Source organism: Amblyomma maculatum, chromosome 10, assembly GCF_055883805.1.
Source record: "Amblyomma maculatum isolate TAMU_Amacu chromosome 10, ASM5588380v1, whole genome shotgun sequence".
In the NCBI taxonomy this organism is placed as follows: domain Eukaryota; kingdom Metazoa; phylum Arthropoda; class Arachnida; order Ixodida; family Ixodidae; genus Amblyomma; species Amblyomma maculatum.
Genome location: NC_139353.1, coordinates 136,460,985 through 136,485,195, shown reverse-complemented (window position 1 = coordinate 136,485,195; position 24,211 = coordinate 136,460,985). Strand labels below are relative to the sequence as shown.

At 44.0% G+C, this 24,211-nt stretch overlaps 1 protein-coding gene across 4 annotated transcripts; it reads right to left on the bottom strand.

The window, feature by feature from the left end:
• Nucleotides 1-4,687: 4,687 nt before the first annotated feature.
• Nucleotides 4,688-18,740, bottom strand: LOC146177516 (uncharacterized). 4 transcript variants are annotated; one of them, XM_084580485.1, is made up of 6 exons: nt 18,499-18,740; nt 16,941-17,029; nt 16,292-16,402; nt 12,502-12,588; nt 6,483-6,685; nt 4,688-4,843 (listed from the first exon to the last, which is right to left on the bottom strand). In XM_084580485.1, the coding sequence occupies exons 3-5, from the start codon at nt 16,337-16,339 to the stop codon at nt 6,485-6,487; spliced, it is 336 nt and encodes a 111-aa protein (XP_084436611.1). In that variant the 5' UTR covers nt 16,340-16,402; nt 16,941-17,029; nt 18,499-18,740; the 3' UTR covers nt 4,688-4,843; nt 6,483-6,484. The 4 variants fall into 4 exon arrangements, with proteins under 4 accessions (XP_084436611.1, XP_084436608.1, XP_084436612.1 ...); XM_084580482.1 differs by lacking the exon at nt 16,292-16,402; XM_084580483.1 differs by lacking the exons at nt 4,688-4,843; nt 16,292-16,402 and adding an exon at nt 5,211-6,188.
• Between the last annotated feature and the right edge of the window lie 5,471 nt (nt 18,741-24,211).

Genomic DNA, 24,211 nt, shown 5'->3' with positions numbered 1-24,211 from the left:
CCCGCATGAATCTATGTTTGTTAGCTATGCACCGAACAACACGAATGGTCTGCGAGCCGCAGTACCCCAATGATCGATACTCTCTGCATAGGCTGACCGCTAGCAGTAGTGCAGCTGGACGGATTATCGATAAAGACAGGTCCACCTCAGATAAGGAGCAGCTCGGAAGTCTGATTAGACCACGAGATCTACGTGGCATTCGAGCTACGCGGCATTCAGTGATATCCAGCGCTTACTGAAGTATAGATTCAATTTCGGCATCGTAGCATGCTGAAACCCAGTGGTTGATATCGTCCGCGTATAAGGTATGTGAGCAAGGTGAGATTGAAAAGGAAAGGGGAGATTACTGATCCTTAGGGCGTGCCATTGCAACCGAGGGTAATAATTACTGAAAAGAAAGAGCGAAAGCTTACTTGAGCTGTATGGCTGGAGAGAAACGTGCATATATAATCGTAGGTATCGTAGTCGCGATTTAGTAAGGAGAGTTTTGTGAGAATATCTGCGTGGGAGACGTTATCCAAGGCTTTTCTTATGTCGAGCCCGAAAGATTTGGTTGTCAGGCCCTAGGATATCCTTGTGCCTGCCCTGGCAGAGTGGCACAAAGGTTATCCTAGGACTTGACATAACTAAAGCCTTTGAAGTATCCCATGCAGCTATTTTCAGTAACCTTGCCCTCATAATTCTGCAGTTGCCTTAGCGTCGTATTCGACTACTCATTCCTTCCTTCATCGTGCAGACCTGATTGGAATCTGCTGCTGTGGCCTCAGAAACTTGCGACCTCCTTGATGTCATAGACTTGGCGGAACTGTTGGTACGCTCTTGGTGGCTGAATCGCAACTCGTCACACAGGCGGGTGTGGAGGTGGCGGAAAGACTTTCCTTATCTGTGGATGTTTTTTCATATCCAGATTGGTAAACTCGTCTTCCATTTCTCCTTGCTTAACACTGGAGTTAGGTGCCACCGTGGCCCCGTGAATTGTTTGTCTCGTGTTGCGTACCATAACTCTGTGTCAGTAGGTGTATTAGTCTTCGATGTCTACTTCTAAGTGTGCACACTCGCCATGACAATATGTGAAACCTTTTATGGCAACTGGCAACTCTCCGCTACCTTTTATGCAAAACATCCTAACAGGACAGCGTTTACCGTATTGTTCATAAACACCTCGTATCCGACCAAGACCTCCTCAATGAACTTCGTGTCCGGTAATTCAACGCCTCTCCCCCTAATCCTCTACCAACTATATAGGCGATGCCAACCCCGCCCTCGATGTGGAGATTTCGGGGGCTGAGGTAAGATTCGCCTTAACTCACCTCCGCCCCAACCCTGCTCGAGGACCGGACGGCTCTTCCAATAAAACTCCATAATTTAGATGATCCATGCATTGAGGCCTTCACCGACCGCCTTTATGAACGATTGCTGGACAGAAGGTGAACGCCCCGCAGCACGGAAACATGCACGAGTGACCTTCATACAGAAGCCGGCTAACGACCAACTCCCGAGCACCTTCGCTCAACTGTTGCAACTGTAGGAGAAGGAAAAGAAAATGCGCGGGCCTGATACTGACTAGCTGAGCCACATCCGTTGACTCTTGCGGACGGAAGAGAAAACAGAGAAGATAGAAAAAAATTGGCAGTGGCTTGCTCCGCTATGCCTGGATATACGAGGCAAAAAGTTACGCTTATGCTTGGAGCTGCGTTTGCACTTTCACTGAGTCTTATCTTGTATGCCGTGCACCGACGATTCTTGGAATCACTACCTTCATCCTCCTCGTCCTGTTTCTCACTTTCCTCCGGCTGCCGTTACTATTGTTTAGCGGCGTGCATAACACGTCGTAGAGCTTCTTGGCGACGTGTTTTGGCTAGACGTTCTTCTCGTTCTGGGAAGACTCAGTCTTCCGGGCCTTTCTCGCGGCCGCTCTGTTTAGACTTCTTGTCGTGACGGTACATCACGCGCGCCTTGTCGAACACAACCAGCATTGCATTGAACGCAGTAAAGTTCACCGGCGTTCCATAATTCGTCTGCAGGAAAGGAAAGTCGCAGTATCTGCCTCTCGCGCAATCCCGCTATCATTCTCACTGTAAGCAAGGGGAAGATGATGATGGCCTACCGCTGGGCATGATCATGTTATTTGGCGTGTACAGTATCTAGCGATCCAGAATGGCTTTCAGGCATGCAGATGTTGATGCGAGGATAATACGGCAGTATTTTCGCGAAGCCGTTGCCAGTGTTGTTATTGCAGTTTTCAAGACGCAAGACGAAGTTCCGGAATGGCTTCCGAAAATGGAAATGCTGCTGCAAATGCCTGATTTGTAATGAATCATGCACTCCAAATCGCGTGATTTGAACCCACGTTGTGCGTTTGTGGAGTATTGTTCTTTATGGTGTAAAATCTGATAATAAATTTCGCGATAAAAAAGACAAAGAACGAGCGTCATGACGCAGTAGTAAAGTGCTCAGCTGGCGATCCAAGGGATGGAGGTTCGATACCCTGGTGGATGACAAGGTTTTTAATTTATTTTTAAGTATCGATTGAATAGTGATTGAGCATGAGACTTGTGGTTGGTCGGTTTGAATTTGTCGGCACACGCGAAATTCGGCTCTGACCCGCATAGTGTTGTAGCTTTAGGTCTCAAAAGAGAAGAGAGAAAGCCGCGCGTCGCAACAGCCGTCGTCCACCTCTGAAGCTGTGGCGGCCGCAATGATGGCCTACAATATGTACAACCTCCGATGGAAGGTTAGCCTCCACCGCAAACGGCGGTGACCTACCAGTCCCAACCCCGTAGGGCCAGGAGTAGCCACACTCCATCTCATTTTGCTCACTTTCTATGCTGGTAACCTGATGGAACTCGCCATTCTCAATCGGTCTAATTAATATGGTGAAGATGACCACCTCATACCTCCTGCCATGGTTGGCTTCCGCTCAAATCTCCCCACTCAGGATATTATTGCAAAAGCAAACTTACGCCAGGTTTCACCGCTCGTCGCTGTGCGCCGTGTCCGTGTACGCGTACGTGGTGCCCTGAAAGGAGATTTCAAACTTTCATGATCGTTTTGCATTGGACGGTTATGTCACAATAAGCCTGCTATAGACATTGCCATTCACGTTACTCCAATTGGCCCCTAAGGCGCGTTCACAACGCTTGGTTTTTATATGTGGGCTGGGGAACAAGAACGCTCGGTCACCAGCCGATAATGCTTTCGCTCCATATTCGGATCAGCAGCGTTGCACCCTTCGAATTTTTATCCTGCAGCATTTGCATATTTACTCGTAGGTATGGAAGTCGGGATGTAGTATTTTGAAATTTGAGATTTATTTATATCGCAACCATAAAGATTGTTGCTAGGAGGCCAGGTAAAAAGCTGTGAAACATCTTGAGAAGCCCTGACCCCCTCGCACACAGAGCAGCACAAGAGCGTGCGATGAAGGAAATACCCGTAACATTTTGGTGAGAGGTGCGGCGTACACGTTCCCCAGAGATACTCCCAAGAGGGAACCCCTGCTTCAACCGTGCTGATGTCGCCGTCTTGCTGGCCTACCGCCATCTGTGCGTAAGATGTCTCTCGACCGCGACGATCTGAGGACCAGGCCTAGCAACTCATGGCAACCTCATAGGATGCCTCGTTAGTTCACAGGCCTGTTCGACGAAGCTGTGGATGAATGGTAGGCCCACTAACAAGGGATGAGCTGATAGAATAATTGGGACTCTCCCGCCCACTTCTCAAACGTGGACTTAGCGCTTACCGACACGGCCTTAATATGGTACGACAACCACGAGGATAATATCACGACATGGGACCGCATCGACGAAGAGTTTAAGAAGTACTTCGGCGAATCTGGTACAAAGAAGTGGGCTGAAGAAGCACTTTCTCAGAGAGCTCAGCTTCTCGGCGAGACATGTACGAAGTATATCGAGGAAGGGTTAAAGCTGTGCAAGCTTGTATCTCCTCGCATGGCAGAAGACGGCAAGGTTGGCCCTCTACTAAAAGGGCTTGCAGAAGACATCTACAGATTCCCACTCGGCAAGTCAAGCCTCGCGCGCGCCGTTCTACATTTCCTCGGCGCCGCTCTCCTCCGCCGGAAAACTAGTAGGCACGACCGATGGGGGTGAGGTCGCTGGATGTCTGCTGCTGGATGAGATACCCCGAACCTCCATCAAGATGTTACGGTCGAGGTTGTATAGCCCGTATGAGAAGCATCGGTAAATTGAGTCTGCTTGCTAGACCCCCAGCTCGAGCCGACCGTTCGGCCTCTTCTTCTCCTTCGTTATAATGACACATACCCTATTGGAAAACGCAGTGCCACTGGGAGACACTGGGCCAGTGTCATACCTGATTATCGGACCAGTGTGGCACTGCATACTGGCACACTGGCATGCTGGCCTACACTGGCATGCTGGGTGACACTGGCATGCTGGGTGACACTGGCATGCTGGGTGACACTGGCATGCTGGGTGACACTGGCATGCTGGGTGACACTGGCATGCTGGGGGACACTGGCATGCTGGGGGACACTGGCATGCTGGGGGACACTGGCATGCTGGGGGACACTGGCATGCTGGGGGACACTGTGCTGGCACACTGGCAGTAGGTAGCCAGCATACAGACCACACGTGATACTAGCATGCAGGACAGAATACACCCTGCACAGAAGCGGGTGATGCCCTGTTCCCATTGACTAACGTAGAGCTTCGCATGATATATGCAATTTTATTTTCACACATTTCCTTCTGACGGCCCACACGACTGACTTCTGCAAACATATCATCAATGGCCTTTCGGTCAGAGATCCTTTTGGCAGTCGACATATCACTTGGGTTTTCAGTGGCCACCTTTTGTATTAGATCTAAAAAAAAGAGAAGATATGCATAAGTAACGGAAGCAAAATGGTGTTTAAGGTCATGGTATAGAAAAACTGTTGATCTGCCACTAATTTTAACATTCATTTCACAGGGGTGCAATAGAAGAAATAAGATTTGTAGCAATTTTTGGAGCAGCAAAATCCGTATTTGGAGCAGCTCACAGGAGAAAATAACCTCCGCTTTGCAGAATGAATTTAAATTTTGAAGCCATTAACCAGAGAAGAAACCTTACCTTCGGGGCAAACAAACAAAAAATATGTGAATATCGGACCGTATGGATGTGATCCAAAGGAAATCTAGCGAGGGCCACCTATTACAGGTGCTTGGCATATTTCGTTTCGGAATCTGGCGTGCACCTCTTTCTGTAAGCATTTTGTACCGCAAGGCGTGGCATCAAACAAAAAAAGAATGTTAGCCATACAACCAAGGTTAATTTTTCAAAAAAAGAAAAAGGATACAAACAGCTAAAGAATGTGCTTTTTTTTGCATCTAGCACGGTTTGACAATCTCATTCGCAGATTCTTGCTTGCAAGACTCTTAAAACAATATTTTACTGTCTGCAAAATTCATAGCTTGTGTTGCTCGACGACAGCTCCAGTCGAGATTCAAAGCCATCAGCCTGCTATCAGCCTGTGCTTAAATGCGAGCGCAGTACCAAAAACAAAAATCTTCATTCAAAAGCAAAAAAAAAAATAAAAAAAAATAGCAACCCAAATGCAAAAGGGCAAATGCCAAAAGCAGATAGGAAAGCAAGTCGTATATATTCGTATAAGCAAGGCTATATATTTCGTGCACAGGGCAATTTAGATGTTCCGGCATCCATAAATGTTAATTCTGACAGTCTTGGGCTACATTGTGGTGTTATGGAATTCAAAATATGGCTGCTGCGCGTTTCCCGACATGCCGATGCCTCTCCCCTCCACCCCCCCAATTTATTATCACCAACAGAAGCCATAACTGATGCATCTCCTACACTATCTGACGGGACAGTGAGTCTTGAGTCTATCAACTAGACTGCATAAAAACATCCTTGCTGCACATGAATAGCCCAACAAAATACAGAAAACTTCCAGAAGCGACATAAAAAAAAAGCTAGATACACCCATTAAAAGCATGCAGTGCTTAAAACAAAGCATGGAAGTATTACTGCAAAATCAAAAATACTACCACGCCCCTTTTAGCAGTGCAACGCAGTAGCAATGGTGCCTCGTTACAAATGGCCTCTATGCATTAAAAGGATACTTCACCGCACGAACTGTGACCCGTGCGTTGAAGCATCCTCAAACTGCAACAGTTCAGCATACTCAAAGTGGAGGAAGCACGTGAATGCTAGAAAGGAAAATATGGGTAGGAGTTAGAACGGCATGAAGCCATCTCAAAATAAAAATAAAAAGGCCAGTGACATGCTGAAGTGTCTGAAACGTCACAACTGGCTATATCACGGTCGCAGAAAGTTGTCTCCGAGCATGGCAAATTTTTGCGGCCGTTCGGCGCATTTTGGTGCAAATTCAGCAAGTTTTGCGCACGCAGAATTATGCTGCTGTATCAAAATCGCACAATTGGCACAGCTGTTGCAGCACTGATTTCAGCAACAAGCATAAAACGAAACCTAGTCATGATTACCATCACTTTCTCAGGGGTTGCCGGCATCTCTGGAACACTGCCTGCAGTCCTTCTGCAATGCTGGCCCGTGAGGCTTCTCTCTCAACTCCACAGGTGTCCAGAAATACCATCACCATTTCCCGCTCCACTTTTGTCTCATTTTTCTTGCTTGTGATAAATTGAACTTTTCTCTCGTTGATGTACAGATTCGACCCAAAGTGAACCTGCAAGCACAAAATTGGCACACATAAAATATGTATATACAGAGGGTGGAAAAAAGAGGCACAGTCATCCATAATAAGAATTTGCAACACTAAGATGAGTTCAAAAAGTACTTCAGTGGTTATTTATGTGGTTTAACATCACAACGTGACTCAGGCTATAAGAGACGCCACAGTGGAAGGCTCCAGAAATTTATACCACCTAGGGTTCTTCCACATGCAAGGCATCGCACAGCACAGTGGCGCCTTGCTTTTCATTTCACGAACTTTGAAAAGTGCCCACTGCCGCCAGAATTCGATCCTGCATCCTTGAGTTCAGCAGTCGTTGCCCGGAATCAGATCGCGGACAGCCAATTGCAGAAGGCTTTGAGGTATTCAACTTCTGTTTTGGCCTTTTTTGCGACAAGTTTTTCTATAATCCGTTTTGGACGAAGGAAGATCCTGTAGACGATCACTTCATTTCGTCCATGCGCATACGAGGGCATCGAGTCGGTTGATTGGTAGGGTAATAAGGGAAAACAAAGGTTATAGAGTGGCTAGATATTGTTTACTTTCGAAAGGAGCTGGAGGAAGTCAATGCTTGCAACGGAAGTCTGCATCGATGTGCAGGAGCACGCCACGCACCAATGTGGTGTTTCCATTAGAAACCAGATGTGTTACATGAAATTTCATCAGTGTTATATCGTACTTCATGCTGTTAAGTGTTAGAAATGGAGTATTAGCCTAACTGTACTTCCCTAGACCAAACCGCGAGGCAGCAGTAACAGAGCAACGCTGAAAATGCGCTGCTCTGTTGCAGTCCCGTTGTTTGTGCGCTGTGCACCAGTGGCAACGGCAGGAGTTAGCGTAGTGATGGCACGACGCATCGCCAAGGATTGTCGCTTCACATGGTTACGACTTAAATGTATTAGCTCCTTTAAATGGCTTAATATTGCTTTAATAACATTCCCCATCCAGCTTGGCACAGGAAAATGCTGTGCATTCTAGACACTTATCGCACTATGGCTGTATTCGCACTTTTGCAGATGTTGCATGTGTTCGTGATCAGGGTGTCCGGCCCGGCCCACCCAAGATAAATATACCTGGGCCCAGACCAAGCCCAAGGGCTTCTGAGCAGCCCCAGCCCGTGCACAGCTCTAGAACCTACCTTAACTATAAATCAGGTTTGGGGGTGCAGGTTAACTGCAAATTTTTTCCAGGGGAAGGGGGAGGCAGTGGTCACTGCACAACAATGCGCAGTCTCCCCATGTAGTCCGCCATTCCCATAGCCATCAACGCTTGTCAAACAGATAAGGAGCCAACAGAAGGCAGAGGCAAATCCACATCCATAGCATAGTCTTTATTCTCCACGCCATTGGTCGCTTTGTTCTGCCAGCAGTTGTTAGGCCTTTTGCAAGGTGCTGTTTCAACACCCTATCAACACAGTTTGCACTGATAGCCTTTGTTTTGGTGCCATGAGTGCGACTCGGCAGCAGTTTTTCACAGCGAAAAACAAGCTAAAGGTTACGAACCAGTTTTTTTTTTACCCTCCCGCGCAGACTGCTAGCGCGCTCCTGCTCTCGACACTAGGCAACATCTGTCAGGCGCGCGTGACAGGGGACTGCAGGACTGTGGGTCATACGGATGCCCCGCGTTGAATAAGTGTTTGTGAGCGATCATTCTTCAATGCTGTCGTTAACGCACTGTACCGCTTATGCATGGAGGTGTATGCTGTGCCTCGCTACTCATACCTGTCCCTGTTCCAGAGAGTACAACAGCATTTTAAAGCGCACTGTTCTTTTTTTGAAGCAATATACGAAGGTAGTCGACCATGCAGGTTGCAAACTGTAAATCGCCGTTTATGCGCAGTGGCGGCGTTTTTTTCTGAGACTGCCCTTCGCATAATTCACACGTTTCGCTTTTTACTTTTTTGATTCTGCGAATGAGAATGTAAAATTTCGGACCGGACTCCATGATGTGAGATGTAACCAGATCTGAGAGCTCCGCGCTGAAGGTTGCTTAGGCAAAACGCATGTTTTCGGCCACCAGTGGTTTGTCTTTGGCTTTCGTTTGCCGTTCCTTAACAGCAGTGTAAGTCTGACCATGGGCGAGTTGGTAATCCAAGAGAGTGCAGACAGCGCAAAAAAAAAAAATACTAGCACAGTTTTTTTTTTTTTTTATGGTGCTGTGTGCAATTTGACTGTAAGCAATACAAATTGTTATTTCCTTATCGCAGAGAAAAGTATGCGTGCAAAACATTTGAGCGCAATAGCTTTTTGCTGTCAGCATCTGCCCGAGACACAACACAATTTCATTACATGCTTTGACCTGGCCCAAATGGCTAAACAGCTCTTTCACACACACTGAAAGCACTGAAATAGAATATACTTGTATTCAGCTGCTACTGTGTTCATATTTGTTCAAAACTTAAAAGAAATAGAGAAACTGTGCTGTGTCCTCTAGCGGTGGCTCTGTGGATAGGGCTCTTCACTGCGGAGCCAGAAGACATGGGTTCGATCACGGAAGCTATGGCCGCTCTTCGATGAAGATGAAGGCGCTTGTGATGTCATGTGATGTGTTGTGTGATGTCAGCGCGCGTTAAAGAACCCCAGGTATTTGCTAAATTTCCGGAGCACTTCACTACGGCGTACCTCATTGCCGATGCCACTTTTGGATGCTAAACTCCATATACCACTGATAACAGAGTTGTCATGCTCCAGCTAGCATTTCTTTGCTGCAGTTTCTTCCTTTGGCATGTACAAAAATGCTTGAAATACAGGCATTACGGTTTGATAGGCACTAGATTTTCCAGGGATAAAATGAAACGATCCTAATGTGGTGGTATGTATAAAGCACAAAAAAACTTGCCTGCTGTTAGCCTGTCGACTCAGATGCGCACACCGCGATAATTTGTTGGTGTTAATGGCACACACCACGCTAACAACAACACAACGCAATTGGTGAGGTTCGAAATGGCTGGTATGAAGGAAGAGCTCACTGGAAGTGAAATTATATGCGAGTCGTACGCAAGAGTAATGGTTTGGTTTGGTTCGTGGGGTTTAACGTCCCAAAGCGACTCAGGCTATGAGAGACGTCGCAGTGGAGTACTCCGGAAATTTAGAGCACCTAAAGGTTTTTTAACGTGCACTGACATCGCACAGCACAACGGGTGCCTTGCTTTTCGCCTCTATCGAAAAGCGGCCGTTGACGGCCGGGATACGATCTCACATCCTTGGAAACAGTATTCGAGCGCCATAACCACTGCGCCACCCCAGCGGGGTGCAAGAGCAATGCTTGCAATTGTTCAGACATTTTGTCATCAGTAAGGCACCAAAATGACAGCATTATAGCGCAGTTGCATGCTGAGCATCAAACACTGTTAACGTGAATGTAGTACTAAATCCCACTAATAACTAGTCGATTTTAACTCTACGACAATGAAAATAAACTTGCTCCAACACAATCATGCCATGAAAATATTTTTGGCAATTTTGTCTAGCTCCCGAACGCTAGCTGAACGTGGCTACTGAACAGGCACGGTCCCGCAGTCTCCAAGGAAGTGTCCACGTGGCGGCGCGCCGGCAAAAAATGGCAGCGCCCGGGAGCAGCTATAAATCTGGTCTATAGCCACTGGAAATTTGCAACAAAGCTGCAGCAAAAGAAAATGACGTCGAAGAGTTGTGCATTCGCAAGTGGAGGAAGACAAAAAAAAATCTTGAAACAATTACAAGCGTTTCGTGGCCTGAAGACTGGATTCCATTCCGTCCCCCTTTATTCACTACATAGTGAAGTGTGCCTTTTTTGGAGAAAAATTAATTTTGGGTAAAAATTAAGAATAGAGTACAGAAATGCAGGGATGTAACAGCTGAAATAGGATTTGTAACAATTTTAAGAGCAGCAAAATCTTAATTTTTGGAGTAGTAATATCCATATTTGGAGCAGCTGAACAGAAAAAAACTGCACTTAGCAGCAGCATGAAGTTTTGGAGCCATTAAACAGGGAGGAAACATTACTCTCGGCACAAAAAAATGAAAAGATGTGAACATCGACAGTATGAACGTGGTCCAAAGGAAATCTAGAAAGGGCCATCTATCACCGGCACTTAGTATATTTCTTTTAAAAATCTGGCATGTACCTATTTTTGTAAGTAAGCATTTTGTATTGCAAGGCATGCTATCACACTAAGAAAAAAAAGAATGTGAGCCATAAACCCGAGGAGGTTAATTTTTCAAACTTCCGGGACTGAATAAAAAACCAAAATCTAGAGAATATTCCTTCCTTTTTTTCTGCATCTAGTGCGGTTTGACGATCTTAATCATGGGATCTTATGCCCCACCGGGGTGGCGCAGACAACTATTCCCAAGGATGCGGGATCGAATTCCGGCCTCGGCGGCCGCTTTCCATGGGGGCAAAAAGCAAGGCGCCCGTGTGCTGTGCGATGTCAGCGCACGTTAAAGAACCCTAGGTAGTCGAAATTTCCGGCGTCCTCCACTACGGCGTCTCTCATAGCCTGAGTCGCTTTGGGACGTTGAACTCCACAAAACACAAACAAAACAAACTCATGGGATCTTATCTTGCTCGGAAGACTCGCAAAACAATGTTTTACTGTCTATGAAATCTACAGCTTGTCTCATGCAAGTGCAGCTCCGGAAGAGCTCAATTGGAAGTCTATGCCCAAAAGTGACACCAGTACAAACGCATAACAAAAAGCAATGCTGGTTCAAAAGAAAACGCAAACAAATACCAAATACAAGAAAAACAGCAACCAAAAGACAAAGGGGCTATGCCGAAAGCAGATAAGAAAGTGCGTAATAAGCAAAAAAAAAAAACGATTAGCGAGAATGTCTTCGGCCTGTGACTGACTCTTCCTAGAGGTTGGCAATGACGGTTTTGCCTGAATATTTTGATTAAGGGGAGCAGGGCGATGAGTCGGGATAATAAGTTAAATATTTAATGCACAGAACAGACTGCAGAAAGGGTTAACGTGAGTGTTCAAAGCCAATCAAGATTCTTAATTATGAACTTCACTTTGAAGGCAAACAGCCAGCCACCTGTCAGAAAGGCAAATCATCCTTTGACACCATTTATATCACTCCAAGTGATGAGCGGTTGCAATAAATCTGGTTGTTCCAAGTAGCTAGATTTTCATTCAAGTACATTCAAATCTCGTTACTACAAACACGTTAACATATATATGTTAGCAAACAGAGAGAGTCGGTGCAATGAAGTATGCACCCGATGAAGCATTGCACAAAGCGGAAGGTATAGAGGTTTTTAATCAGTCGTGTGCTGCACGCAGTAGAAGAAAATAACTTATTTCTTCAAAGGAAGCAGCTTTGAAGTTCGTGAAACATTTTCATTTCAGATCTGGCTTTTATGCATGTCTCTACTGCTAAGATACATCATTTTCATACCAAGATTAGATCACTCCCTTATAACCACTAATTTTTCAGTACCGTGATAATTCAAAATAATGAACCATTTTAGCCCAACATGATTCATAATATCGAGATTTGGCCATGAAAATCCAGTGCCCAGAAAAATTCAAGGCATTCCACTTTTTTTCTTGCTGAGATACATGGATGCATATTATAAACGAGTAAACAGGGTACTTCTAGATAGTTTCATTTTACAAATGCCTTAAAGCCATGCATCTGTCAAAATATATGAAGTCTGTGCTAGCACCACACCATATTAAAGTGCTGTTTTAGTTTTCCAGGCCATATGTAACTGCATTAAATAGGATAAGCAGAACACGTCACATCATACAACATGCACACGTTAAATAATACTCTTGAACGATCAAAAGTCACAGCCGTCTAGCTTTGTTAGGGGCTTACATTTCTTCCCGTGACTTCAAAGAGCTGAACACGAGGCGGAGAGGTGGGGAGTGGGGGGGGCGCCAACTTTCGCATGAGCCATGTTGACTGAAAGGAAAGGTGAAAAATACAGGTCAAATATGAGATACTTGTATGGACTGACATTAGGAAGTGGCGCTCCAGATACCTTTTGCAATGACAACAACATGTACGGCACCTGTTTCTAATAAAGTAGCCATGTATCAACAAAAGGACAAAAAGCAGGCAACAAGGTATTTATAGCGCAAAAAGCATTATGGGGTGTATGTAATAGACAGTAAAGCAACACTAGTAGCAGGTCTGGAAAAATTATATCAGCAGAGATATATCCATTGCAGGCCTCTTTCATATTCTTACAATTAACCCGGTCCTCTGCTAGCTGCATCCACTTGACCCCTGTGAACTTCTTAAATTCATCCGCTCACCCAACTTTCTGCTGCACCCTGCTATGCTTTAGTTACCTTGGAATCCAATTTGTCGCCCTAAGTGACCATCGACTATCTTCTGTTTGATAAACAAGTATGTGGCAGTTTTATCAAACATTATTTACGTAGTGTCCAAAAACATCAAACAAGAATATTTAGGGTGCCTTCTATGGACACAGTAATGAGGTTGAGCCTTGTGGAAGTAAACAGTATGTGCATATTTTCATTTCTGGGGGCTTTATCTGTGGTTATGTAGGCTGCTGCTAAAATGTCTACATACAAAAAAACCTCCAAAACAAGAGAATTAGAACAAAAATAAACTCAATAAGAATGAATATACATCATTCCAAGACTACATCCTCCCATTCCTTGAAAAAAAAAAATTAAGCAGTGCATCCTCGATTATGCCAAAATGGTAGGTGGATGCCACTGTAGGATGGCTCGAAGAGAGCTACTGAATGAATACAGTAGGTAATAAACAATGCAATCACTTATACTTAAAAGAATACAGTATACATCAAGATGAAAGTGAATGCAGGTTGTCTGGTGCCTTGTTGATGAAGGCAGCTGATGTACGATCAACGACTGTGCCAGTAACACCAACAAATTATCGTGGTTCGTTCATCGGAATCGACAAGCTAACAGCACGCAAGTTTTGTTGAGCTTTATTTATAAACAACGGAGCATTAGGATCATTTCTTTTCATCGCTGGATAATCTAGCACCTATTGAACAGTAGTGCCTTCATGTCAAGCATGATACTTTTTTTGATCCTGCACATACATTGTCATACACGCCAAAGGAAGAAACTGCAGCAAAGAAATACTAGCTGGAGCATGACAACTGTTTTTATGTGGTATATGAAGTTTAGCGTCCAAAAGTGGCATCTGCTATGAGGTACGCCGTAGTGAAGTACTCCGGAAAGTTAATGAATGCCTGGAGTTCTTTAACGTGCGCTGGCATCGCACACCACACAAGCGCCTTCAGCTTCATCTTCATCGAAGAGCTGCCATAGCTTCCGTGATCGAACCCATGTCTTTTGGCTCAGCAGTCGAGAGCCCTATCCACAGAGCCACTCGCTGGAGGACACAACACAGTTTCTCTATTTCAAGTTTTGAACAAATATTAACACAGTAGCGGCTGAATACGAATATTCTCTATTTAGACGCTTTCGGTGTATGTGAAAGATCTGTTTAGCCATTTCGGCCAGGTCATAGCATGTAATGAAATTATGTTTTTGAGTCTTAGGCAGAAATCACAAAAAGCTACTATGCTCAACCATTTTTCATGCAGACTTCTCTGTGAAACAAGGAAATAAAAATTTGAATTGCTGATAGTGGGAGTGCAGACAGCCCAAGCAAAAAAAAAAAAAAACATCGGAAACGTAGCTCCACATTTTTTTTTTTTTTTGCGCTGTCTGCACTTGTGGATTGCCCAACTCGCCCAAGCGTCTGTTATAATCGGACTTAAACTCGCGTTAAGGAATGGCAAATGAAAGCCAAAGACGAACCACTGGTGGCCGAAGGCCGAAAACACGCTTTGCCTAAGCAACCTTTAGCGTGAAGCTCGCCAATCCGGTTACATCTCACACCATGGAGTCTGGTCCAAAATTCGCAGAATCAAAGAAGTAAAGAAGGAAGACATATGCATTCAATGCTTGTGAAGGGCAGTCCGAGAAAAAAAATACGCCACTGCTGCGCATGAACGCTGATTTACAGTCCGCAACCTGCATGGTAGCCTACCTTCGTATATTACGTCAAGAGGACAGTGCGTTTCAAATTGCTGTAGTATTATGTAGAACAAGGACAAATGTGAGTAGCAAGGCACAGCACACACCTACATGCGTAAGTGGTAGAGCGCGTTAACTACAGAATTTGACAACGATTGCTCACAAACACGCGTATTCAACGCGAGGCGCCTGCGTGATCTGCGGTCCCGCAGTCCCCATACATACGTCGCCTGGTGTCTAGAGCAGGAGCGCGCTGGCAGCCTGCGCGTGAGGGTAAAAAAATCTGGTCTATACCAAGCAGATATGTCTGGCCAACAATAACTGTTAGCAAGGTAGCGTCCAAGCAACAAATACAAAACCAAGATCATCACTCACATCGTCCAAACAAGACAGTCACTACTCTCGCCACAGACACAAACTTAAACAAAAAATAAACATCTACAGCTGCCATGAATTAGGTTCACATTCCCTCCCAATACATCTAAATGTGTCCGCTTTCTGAGTTTCAAAGGAAAAAAAAACACATCAAGGCAACCCTCCTTTCAATTGCTGATCACCTTGGCCAATCTGGTCAGCTGCAGTTCATTACAAAACACGACTGCTTTTGCACGAGCTTTCTTCCTCACAAACATAAAATTCTTAATTTCCTGGGTTGCCTTCTCTTTGTATAGGCCAGCCGTAGCTGCGAAGCCCCGTTGTTTGTCAGTTTGAAGAAAACGAAGGTTATTCCTCAGAAGGTATTTAAAATCATTGATTTTTTAGAGGAATAACCTTCGTCTTCTTCAAACTGACAAACAACGGGGCTTCGCAGCTCCGGCTCATCTTCCGAGAAGTCCTCAGTAAGTCTTCAAGCCCATCCAAAAAGCATTCCTCATGCACCACACATCCCTAGCAACAACTCAAACAGCCTTCAAGAACTGAAATTTCATTTTTGCACAAGGACAAAGAGGCATCAATGAACCATGTGCTGTCTTTCTTTTGTATCTATAACGCCTCAAAAACTTCTCTGCCAATCCTATTCCGACTCTTGCCTAATAAGAAGACCTTAGGCAATTAAAAAGAATTTTATGCTTGTGAAGAAGAAATGAACTGCAGCTGACCAGATTGGGCAAGGCAATCAGCGATTCAAATAAGGGTTCCCTTCATATGTCTTGTGTTGAAACTCACAAACCGGACTCATTGTTTAGATGTATTGTGCGTGAATGTGAACCCGATTCTTGGCAGCTGCAGATGTGTGTTTTTTTTTAGTTTGTGCCTATGTGGCGGGAGTTTTAACTCTTGTTAGAAGATGTGAGTGACAGTCTTGGTCTTGTATTTGTTGCTTGGATGCTACCTTGCTAACATTTACTATTGGCCAGACATATCTGCTTGGGATAGAAGATGTGTGCGAGTGTGCTGTACTTGAGAGTAGAGGAGGAAGTTGTGGCCGAGTGTGCAAGAGGAAATTCGGGTACAGTTTTGTATTACAGTTTGTAGTGTGTGCCTGTTTCGTGTTTGTTTCTATGTGTTTGTCTAGGCTTCACTGCAATTCTGAGTATTATGCACCAACTCACCCCATAAGCTGCTACACCACCCTTTACTGACTATCAAGGAGGTGACAAATTATGAATGTAACATACCTCATCGGGAGTTTTGAAAGATTTGAATGCCTTGAGGATGTTCTGCATCTCAATGTGATTCGCCTGGCACTTCCATTTCCTTTTCTCTTTTTCGGTTGGACATTATGAGGCCTTTGAAGAAGACAAGTCGCTCACAGATTAGCGTGCAGTTGAATAGATGATCCTTCAGTTGATCAGCTCCAGCGTTCTGCTGCCACCCTCATAGTAGTCAGCCGACCTATCTATTTTCCTTTAAATAAATCTTGCTCTGTAGACATACCGGTTGTCTAAAATAGCCAGTTTGCAATGACCCCACAATGCAAAACCGTTACTCAGCAAGCACCTTTACGATTCTCAAGGAAGTGGCAGCTAATCATACTATTATAATAAAATGAACCCCAAGTGATATTGCTCATGTACTTTCACTTACTATTTAGAGGGTCACAATGTATCTAATACTGCACACATGTTAGCCTCATCTTGAAAAGCACTTTTGAATTGGTCCCTCATCCAGAAAATAAGTGTTGCATGTATAGGCTACAGCTTTAAGTAATGGACTGTCCAACTGGACCACATCACAAATAAAACTGCAATTAATAAATACCCTAACTATTATGTACAGCTCTTTTGAGCACAGCTGGTCATGGCGTGATGACAGAAAAATCCTTACCTTAGCAGACTTGGTGACTTTGCCAAGAATCAGCCTTGGCACTGGGGTCCACGATATCTTAAAAGAAGCCATCAGCTCTCTGAGACCTTCTGCATGACAACACACAAAAGACATGAGAAGAGCTCGCATAGAAGCTTTTGTTAAATGCCTAAAGTGGATAGAAACTAATATGGTACGATATCCAAAATGAACACAAGTGCATGATGTATAGAATTCGTGAAACTGCTCCAACACTCTGCCCAAGTTTGCTGAGCTGTTCGTAATGGCAAAGTTATGAATTCAGGCTCTGTCATATTAGGTGCAAATATGCAATCACAAAAACTATAAGCGGTAAGGGATAAATATGTGCAGCTACATGACATAAGCCCGTGTCTTGTCTTGAAACTGTTTCCCTTCCACATGTTATTGCCAATAAGCATACAGGCAAAAATGAGTTAAAACTTCCTCCTTAAAAGGTCCTCTTGTTTGTGTACAGGCACGCTGACTGAGCTCTTCCGACATATAAAACTAACGAGGGTCGTTCTGCACCAAACGTCCCGGAGGTAGCACTCAACCTGATTTGTCCAAAAACATTCCCGATGACTCATCCCAAGGCATGTTTGAAAGCTTAAAATTGCTCCAAAACATTTTTCTGAGTTGAGCAAAATTCAAATGTTTCGAAAAAGCGAGAAACCAAGTATCACATTCAATAAACAATAAAGCATTCAAAATTTTCGAAATCTTTCCTTAAACATTGTGTAAGAAATACTCAAAGTACAAAATTTTCATTTCGTTACAACTATCAACAAGCTTTTGGGAATTAGAAAATAGCCATATTGCTTCCCTAGATGTCATTTATAACCAATGTTACATCTAGTAAATCAGTGTATATCGAAATAGAAAACAGTTTGCAGAAAGAAGTGCATGTTGAACCATGAAGACATGTTGGTGTCAGCCTGGAAGGGTTACAGTAAAAAAAAGAACGAACGTTAAGGCGCTAGGTAGAGCAGCTTATTGTATTTCATTTCTGAATTTTTCATCGCATTAACTGTTGCTTTAAGAGAGAAAGTAATTTTTGATGTCGAGCTCACTGCTGCAAGTTGCGTCGCCTTTTAGCGCCCCTTCACCGCAGAGCACAGCTGGCATGTAATAACACACTTATCCGAAGAGAAGAGCACGCGACAGTGCGAAGTGCACACAGCTGAGGTGAGCGCTCGCGCAGAGGGTGCCTCGTTCGCATGAGGGGGGTGGGGGGAGTCTCATGAACACCTGTTCGACTAATCTTCCGATGTTTGCCTGAAATGCAGACCCTACTTAAGAACAATAACGTCTGGTAGCAGCGGTAAAAGCATTATACAGTAGGTCGTGGGTAAAAGCGTCGACGGCGCCTTGCACAGCGGTGAAAAGACAAGAGACAAAGCAACTTGCGGCGATAGAGCTCAAATAATTTCTTTTTGCGCTTTTATCCAGCAGTATCTCGATGAAAATTTCGGAAATGAAAAACAATATACTGTTCTGCGTAACCTCCTATTGCTCGTAAGCACTGCTTGAGAGCATACAGAAGTGGAGAAAGGCTTACCACTGACGTATTCCCCGCTGCCTTCGATTGCATACTGAGACGACACAAACACTTGAGACGAGGACGGATCCACCGCTGTTAGTAAACGACGCGCGCTGTGGTCAGGGAGCAGCTGATGCCAATATGACACGCAGGCAGAAGTAAAATACGGCAGATAACACAAAGATAACCCAATATACAATAGGCCGTGGGCCACACAGACCGGTGACCGTTGATACACACCAGCGCCTGTACACACACATGCGAACTGCCAAGCAGTTACATGTGAGTAGTAGTATCGTAGTATTGTATACAAAAGTGCAACAATAATAACAATCATTTTATCAATAATATAATAAAAAGTTAACCTGTTTTTGAAACGTTTTGAAAGCCAAAAATGGAGCATAAGTTTTCTTTTATTTTCAACCAATGGGAACCAGAAGTACAATCAACAGCCGAGACGCGGGAAGTTTGAAATTATGGATTGTAGCGGCGTTCAAAATTGCAAACCAATCAGCTTACTATCTGTTACATATAACGGTGTTTACTAACGTAATCACAAAATCGCTAACACAATTACGACAATCTTAGACTTCAATCAAGCAAAAGATCAAGCAGGTTTTCGAAAATTTCATGTCCATATCATCAATCAGGTGATAGCAAAATGCTAGGAATATAATATAATATAATAATAATATTAGCGCGTGTCCTGTGTCTTCTTCTCTTGTGTGCGTCTTCTCGTGCGCTTCATCTTCAGTCGAATATAATAACCAATTAAGCTACCAGCCCTTATACATAGCATTCATTGATTACGAAAAAGCATTTGACTTAGTAAAAACCTCGACAGTCATGCAGGCATTGTGAAATCAGGTTGCAGACGAGCCGTTTGTAAAAGTACTGGATTAAGATATATATGGCGGCTGCACAGTAACCATTAAGTATACACTCTGAAGGGCTGGTTGGTTCATACTAATTGAACGGGTAAAACTGCGCAAAATAGACAGGACGTAAGAAACACACAGGCACAAACAAGGCGCAGACGCAGTTTTACCCGTTCAATCAGTAACCATAGTTCTGCATAAAAAAAGTAACAAAATTCCCATATAAAAAGGTACTACGCAAGGAGACACGACCTACCCAGTACTGTTCACAGCTTACTAAGAGGAAGTATTCAGAGACTTGGAATGGGAGCAGTTGATAAGGGCGGATGTCAGTAATCTGCAATTCTCGAATCGCGGTAATCTGCAAAGTAGCTCACGGGATGAACTGCAAAGAAGGATGATGACCTACATAGGAAAAGCAGAAAGGTAGGCTTCAAAATCAATATGCAGAAGACTAAGGTAATGTTCAACAGCCTCGGGAAGGTAGATTCACAATAGGTAGCGAAGCACTGGAAGTAGTAGGCAAATATATCTAAGGGAACAAAATGTAGCGCACCAAGACAAGGACAGAGAAAGAAGACACACACAGCGCTGTCCAATTGTCTTGGTGCGCTACATTTTGTTCCCTTCGATCATGTACCAACAAGCCCAAGTATCTACCCTTCTGAAATATATCTACTTAGGACAGGTAGTAACCGCATCCAGACCATGGAAGGGAAATAATTAGGAGAATAAGATTGGGATGGAGCGCATTTGGCAAATATTCGCAGATTATGACTAGCAGGTTACCGGTATCACCCAGGAAGTATACAACAGCTGCATCTTACCTTACTCACTTTTGCGGCTGAAATGTGGAGGCTAATGAAAAGGGTTCTTTAAGAGAGTTAACTCCTGAGCTAGTTGGCTGTCACACATAATTACAAGGTATCGAGTGCAATACAAATACACACAAGAAAGAGTTCAGCATGGGCGCCCATGGTGTCCTTTTTCTTGTGTGTGTTTGTGTTGCACAGAATACCCTGTAAAAAGGTTCTTCTTAAGTTGAGGACAACACAGGGGCTGTGTAACGAAAAATGATAGGTGTAACGTTAAGAGAAAGGAAGCACGTAGAGTGGGTCAGAGAAATAACTCGAGTTAATGACGTTCTAGAGGAAGTAATGAAGAAAAGAGCATGGGCAGGGCAGGTTGTGCTAAAAGAGGATAACCGATGGTCGTTAAGGGTAACAGATTGGATTCCAAGGAAAAGAAAGCGTAGCAGGTGGCAACAGGAAGTTTGGTGGGTGGAAGTGGTTAAGGAAGTTCGCATGGGTTAAGTGGATGCAGTTAGCACATGACCGGGTAAATTGGAGGAATAGGGGAGAGGTCTTTGCCCTGCAGTGGGTATAGTCTGGCTAATTATGATGATTATGACCGATGTCCAAACTTGGGAACAGTGGTGAATGTAAAGGTTGCGTTATCCTGGGCACACAGCAGTAAATTGGCTCTGAAGGTATATTGACCGTGTCAAAGAGTGCACCTATGTACAACACATGCAGTGGTGTGCACAAACTAGGTGCGAGAATTGCTGGTTAGTTTTTTGTGAAGTGCATCCAGCTTGGCATCCTTAGAAGAGTGCAAATACAGTTTTGCTACTAAGTTGCAGAAGCTTGGTACACAGGGTGACTTTTTGTTGTGCAGCAAGCCAATGATCACAGAGACACGCCTTCTCTTTCTAACTTGTGGTCTTCTTTTTCATGTTGAAACAGAGCAATATGAAATGATATGGGACAACACGGCATGTCGCACTTATCTCTAACTTGCATACAGGTTTTGCGATGCAGTTTGTGTTTGATTTGAAATAATTTCGACCATCTAGGGTTTTTGAATATGTGTTACTAGCATTTTGCAGCACATAAAAACTCTGCTTCTTTTAAAACGTAATGTCTGTAGGTAAGATTTTATCATGGAGCTTTTAAAGCTACTGAATTTCATGACCATAAGTTTTTTGGCACTCATTAAAATGAAACAGTATAATGTTTCTAATCCATATCAGCTAATTAAATAGACTATTTTATTTGTATATCCTGATATTATTAAGGGGAAAATTTCTTTTTGTGCCAGAATGCAAATCACAAAACCATGCTGTTTACGGTTTGCACCACATTCAATTGTGTGCTTTCTGAGTTTGTTGGTTGGTTTGTGGGATTTAACGTCCCAAAGCGACTCAAGCTGTACAGGATGCTGTAGTGGAAGAGTCAGAAAATTTAGACCATTTGGGGTTTTTAGCGTCACTGACATCACGCAGCCTATGGGCGCCTTGCTTTTTGCCTCTCGAAAAGGGGCCGCCGTGGCTGTGATTTGATCCTGCATCCTTGGCCACAGAAGTCGAGCACCCTAACCACTCTGAATTAAGTCCTGGACACAAGCATTCTTTCAGGAGTTGTGCAGTATGTTTTGTAAGATTTTCTTTGTTTTGAACAAAGAAGCTGTTCATGTACAACAAACTTAGTTGGTACACCTTTTCTCTATGCAGTGCATTTGATTTATGCACAAAAAGTTTTGGTTTGAAACAGGTGCAGATTTTATTTCTTAATTGTGAAATTATCAACAGTTAAAATCCTTTATGCAGTACCTAGACAATTCAAGCTGAAACTGCATCTACAATTGGCAGCAGTTCTATTTTTTATCTTGCTAATGGCTGTTCCATTGCTGTTCTTATGCTTCTGCTTTATCCATGTGGTGCATTGCTAGAGGGAGGAGGTATTTCTGCATTATACAATATTTCCATAGGTTAGCAGTGCAGTGCTACAAATCAAACCATCTCGAATAACAAAGTCGACATGTAATTTAGGTTCGGTGTTGTCCAAGGATATTTTTTTTCTTTGCTTTGAGAAGTGAAATGGATGAATGCTAATGAATGCTTGCTTTCCTACAAAATGCTACTAGAATAATTATACACTGGAGATGCTGCCTGACAGAGTAATGGTGATTAATGTTGAGTGCAGCATTTATCTACATCTGAAAGCAGTTATTCTTTGATGTTTTCAATGAAATCTGTCAATGGTTTTCTGGCTCAAACTTCTTTCTCTTTTGAACAAGAGCCTACAGAGCCCTTGTAATTATCTCATGCATATCATAGTGAAAATCAGAATAGTGGGCGTGGAATAATAATTTGCTGTTTAATTATCAGGACCTGCACATTGGAAGCAGCACTGCCAGTGCGGATATGGTTGTGCCTTGTACTGATGCACAGCTGTGAGGCTGGAGCAAAAAGGTTTACCAAGCAAAGCCCTGTTTGCGATGGTATAGAAGTATCTGGTACTAAATAGATTTATGGTGACACTTGAAAAAATAAATATGATTATGTACACGTGAACCATATATTAACACTGACCGTGAAATGACAGAATTTTTTCAGGTTCATTTCTGGTTCGCATCTGTTTGCACATGGTGACCGCTTAGAAGTGCCCGCACTCTTGGCGCTAATCTAGAACTCACGAAAGTACTCTCGTAATGAGAAATTCAGGCTCGGTAGTTATCTAGTCTTCCTCAAACATCCCTGTTACAGCGGAGCACACCTTTGCCTCGGCAGGCGCGACGGGCGGGGAATTCTCTAGACCTCAAACATGCAGATTCAACATACATTTGCTGTAGCTGTGCAGTGAATATAAAAAGGCTGTGGCTAAAGGTACGTCGGACGGACCCGATCAATGGCTTTAAAGGTACTACATCCGACGTACTCGGTGTGTTTTTCTTCAGGATCGTCGGAAAAGCCTGACAGATCCGGGAAATATATCTCACGGACCCGATCGGTGGTGTTTACGTCCGGCGGACACGATGCGTTTTTTCTACGGGATACGTCGGAAAACCAGGACGGATCCGAGGTCCTCGGATGTGTGATTGTAGCAATGGGTGATAGACTACGTGATGGCCCGATAGGTTTGCGTGTTTTGGACCGCGGCAGAGAAGCACAAGCGCATATGTAATCGTTGAGGCTATATGGTATCGATGACGGCCAGCCTGGTTGGTTATCCTGTGGATTATCGTCTACGATGGTAGTTTTGTAGTTTCGATTCTTCAAAGTTTCCTCACTTCCATCAGTGATCAAATGCGTCACGTAACGCGTCGCTTTCTGCTGATGCTTTGCGGTGCTGCAAGTTGTATACAGACAAGCGGCGCTGAAAAAGCTGCTGGGTACCGCCTGCGTGTCTCTAGTCCACCGTGATCTAATACAAGCATCGCGTCATTTTTGTTTGCTGTATGGCTGGAGGTATAGGCGCCGGTTTGTGCTTTTCGTGAGATGCGTGATGTCCGGACCACGGTCCGGACTACGTCCTGCGAGAGTGCTGTGATGAACGTGCGCTGAGCGTATTCACCACGACCTACTGTATTTTACATTAGGTCGTGGTATTCACATAGATGGTGTTCACTTATGATCGCCGATGATCCACGTGCATGTCAGTGTTTATTCAGTGGTAAGTCCGAAAATGTCGCGTAAAGAGAGCGTCGTAAACTTATTGACGCGCGCTGTGCAACAGTCAGACCAAAATAAGTGATCGACAATTTATCAGACTGCACTACGGAGCTTAAAACTCGGAAAATGGGCTATTTCTACAAAGTACACGCCTATTGTTTTGAAGCTTGCAAAAAGCATTGAACGGCAATACTTTAACCTGGCGTTGCACAAAGTTGGGAATGCACATGATGTAGTTTTCGCATGTTGGAGTGGACAGAAAAATAAGTGCTCAGCACCCCCAAGATGCGCATTACTACAGGTGAAAATATTAGCTGCCAGGCACAGCACCTTCCTTCAGGCTTTGTGCTGTTATTGAAGGCCACTTCATCATTAATAAAGGAACAAATGTGCTTTATAT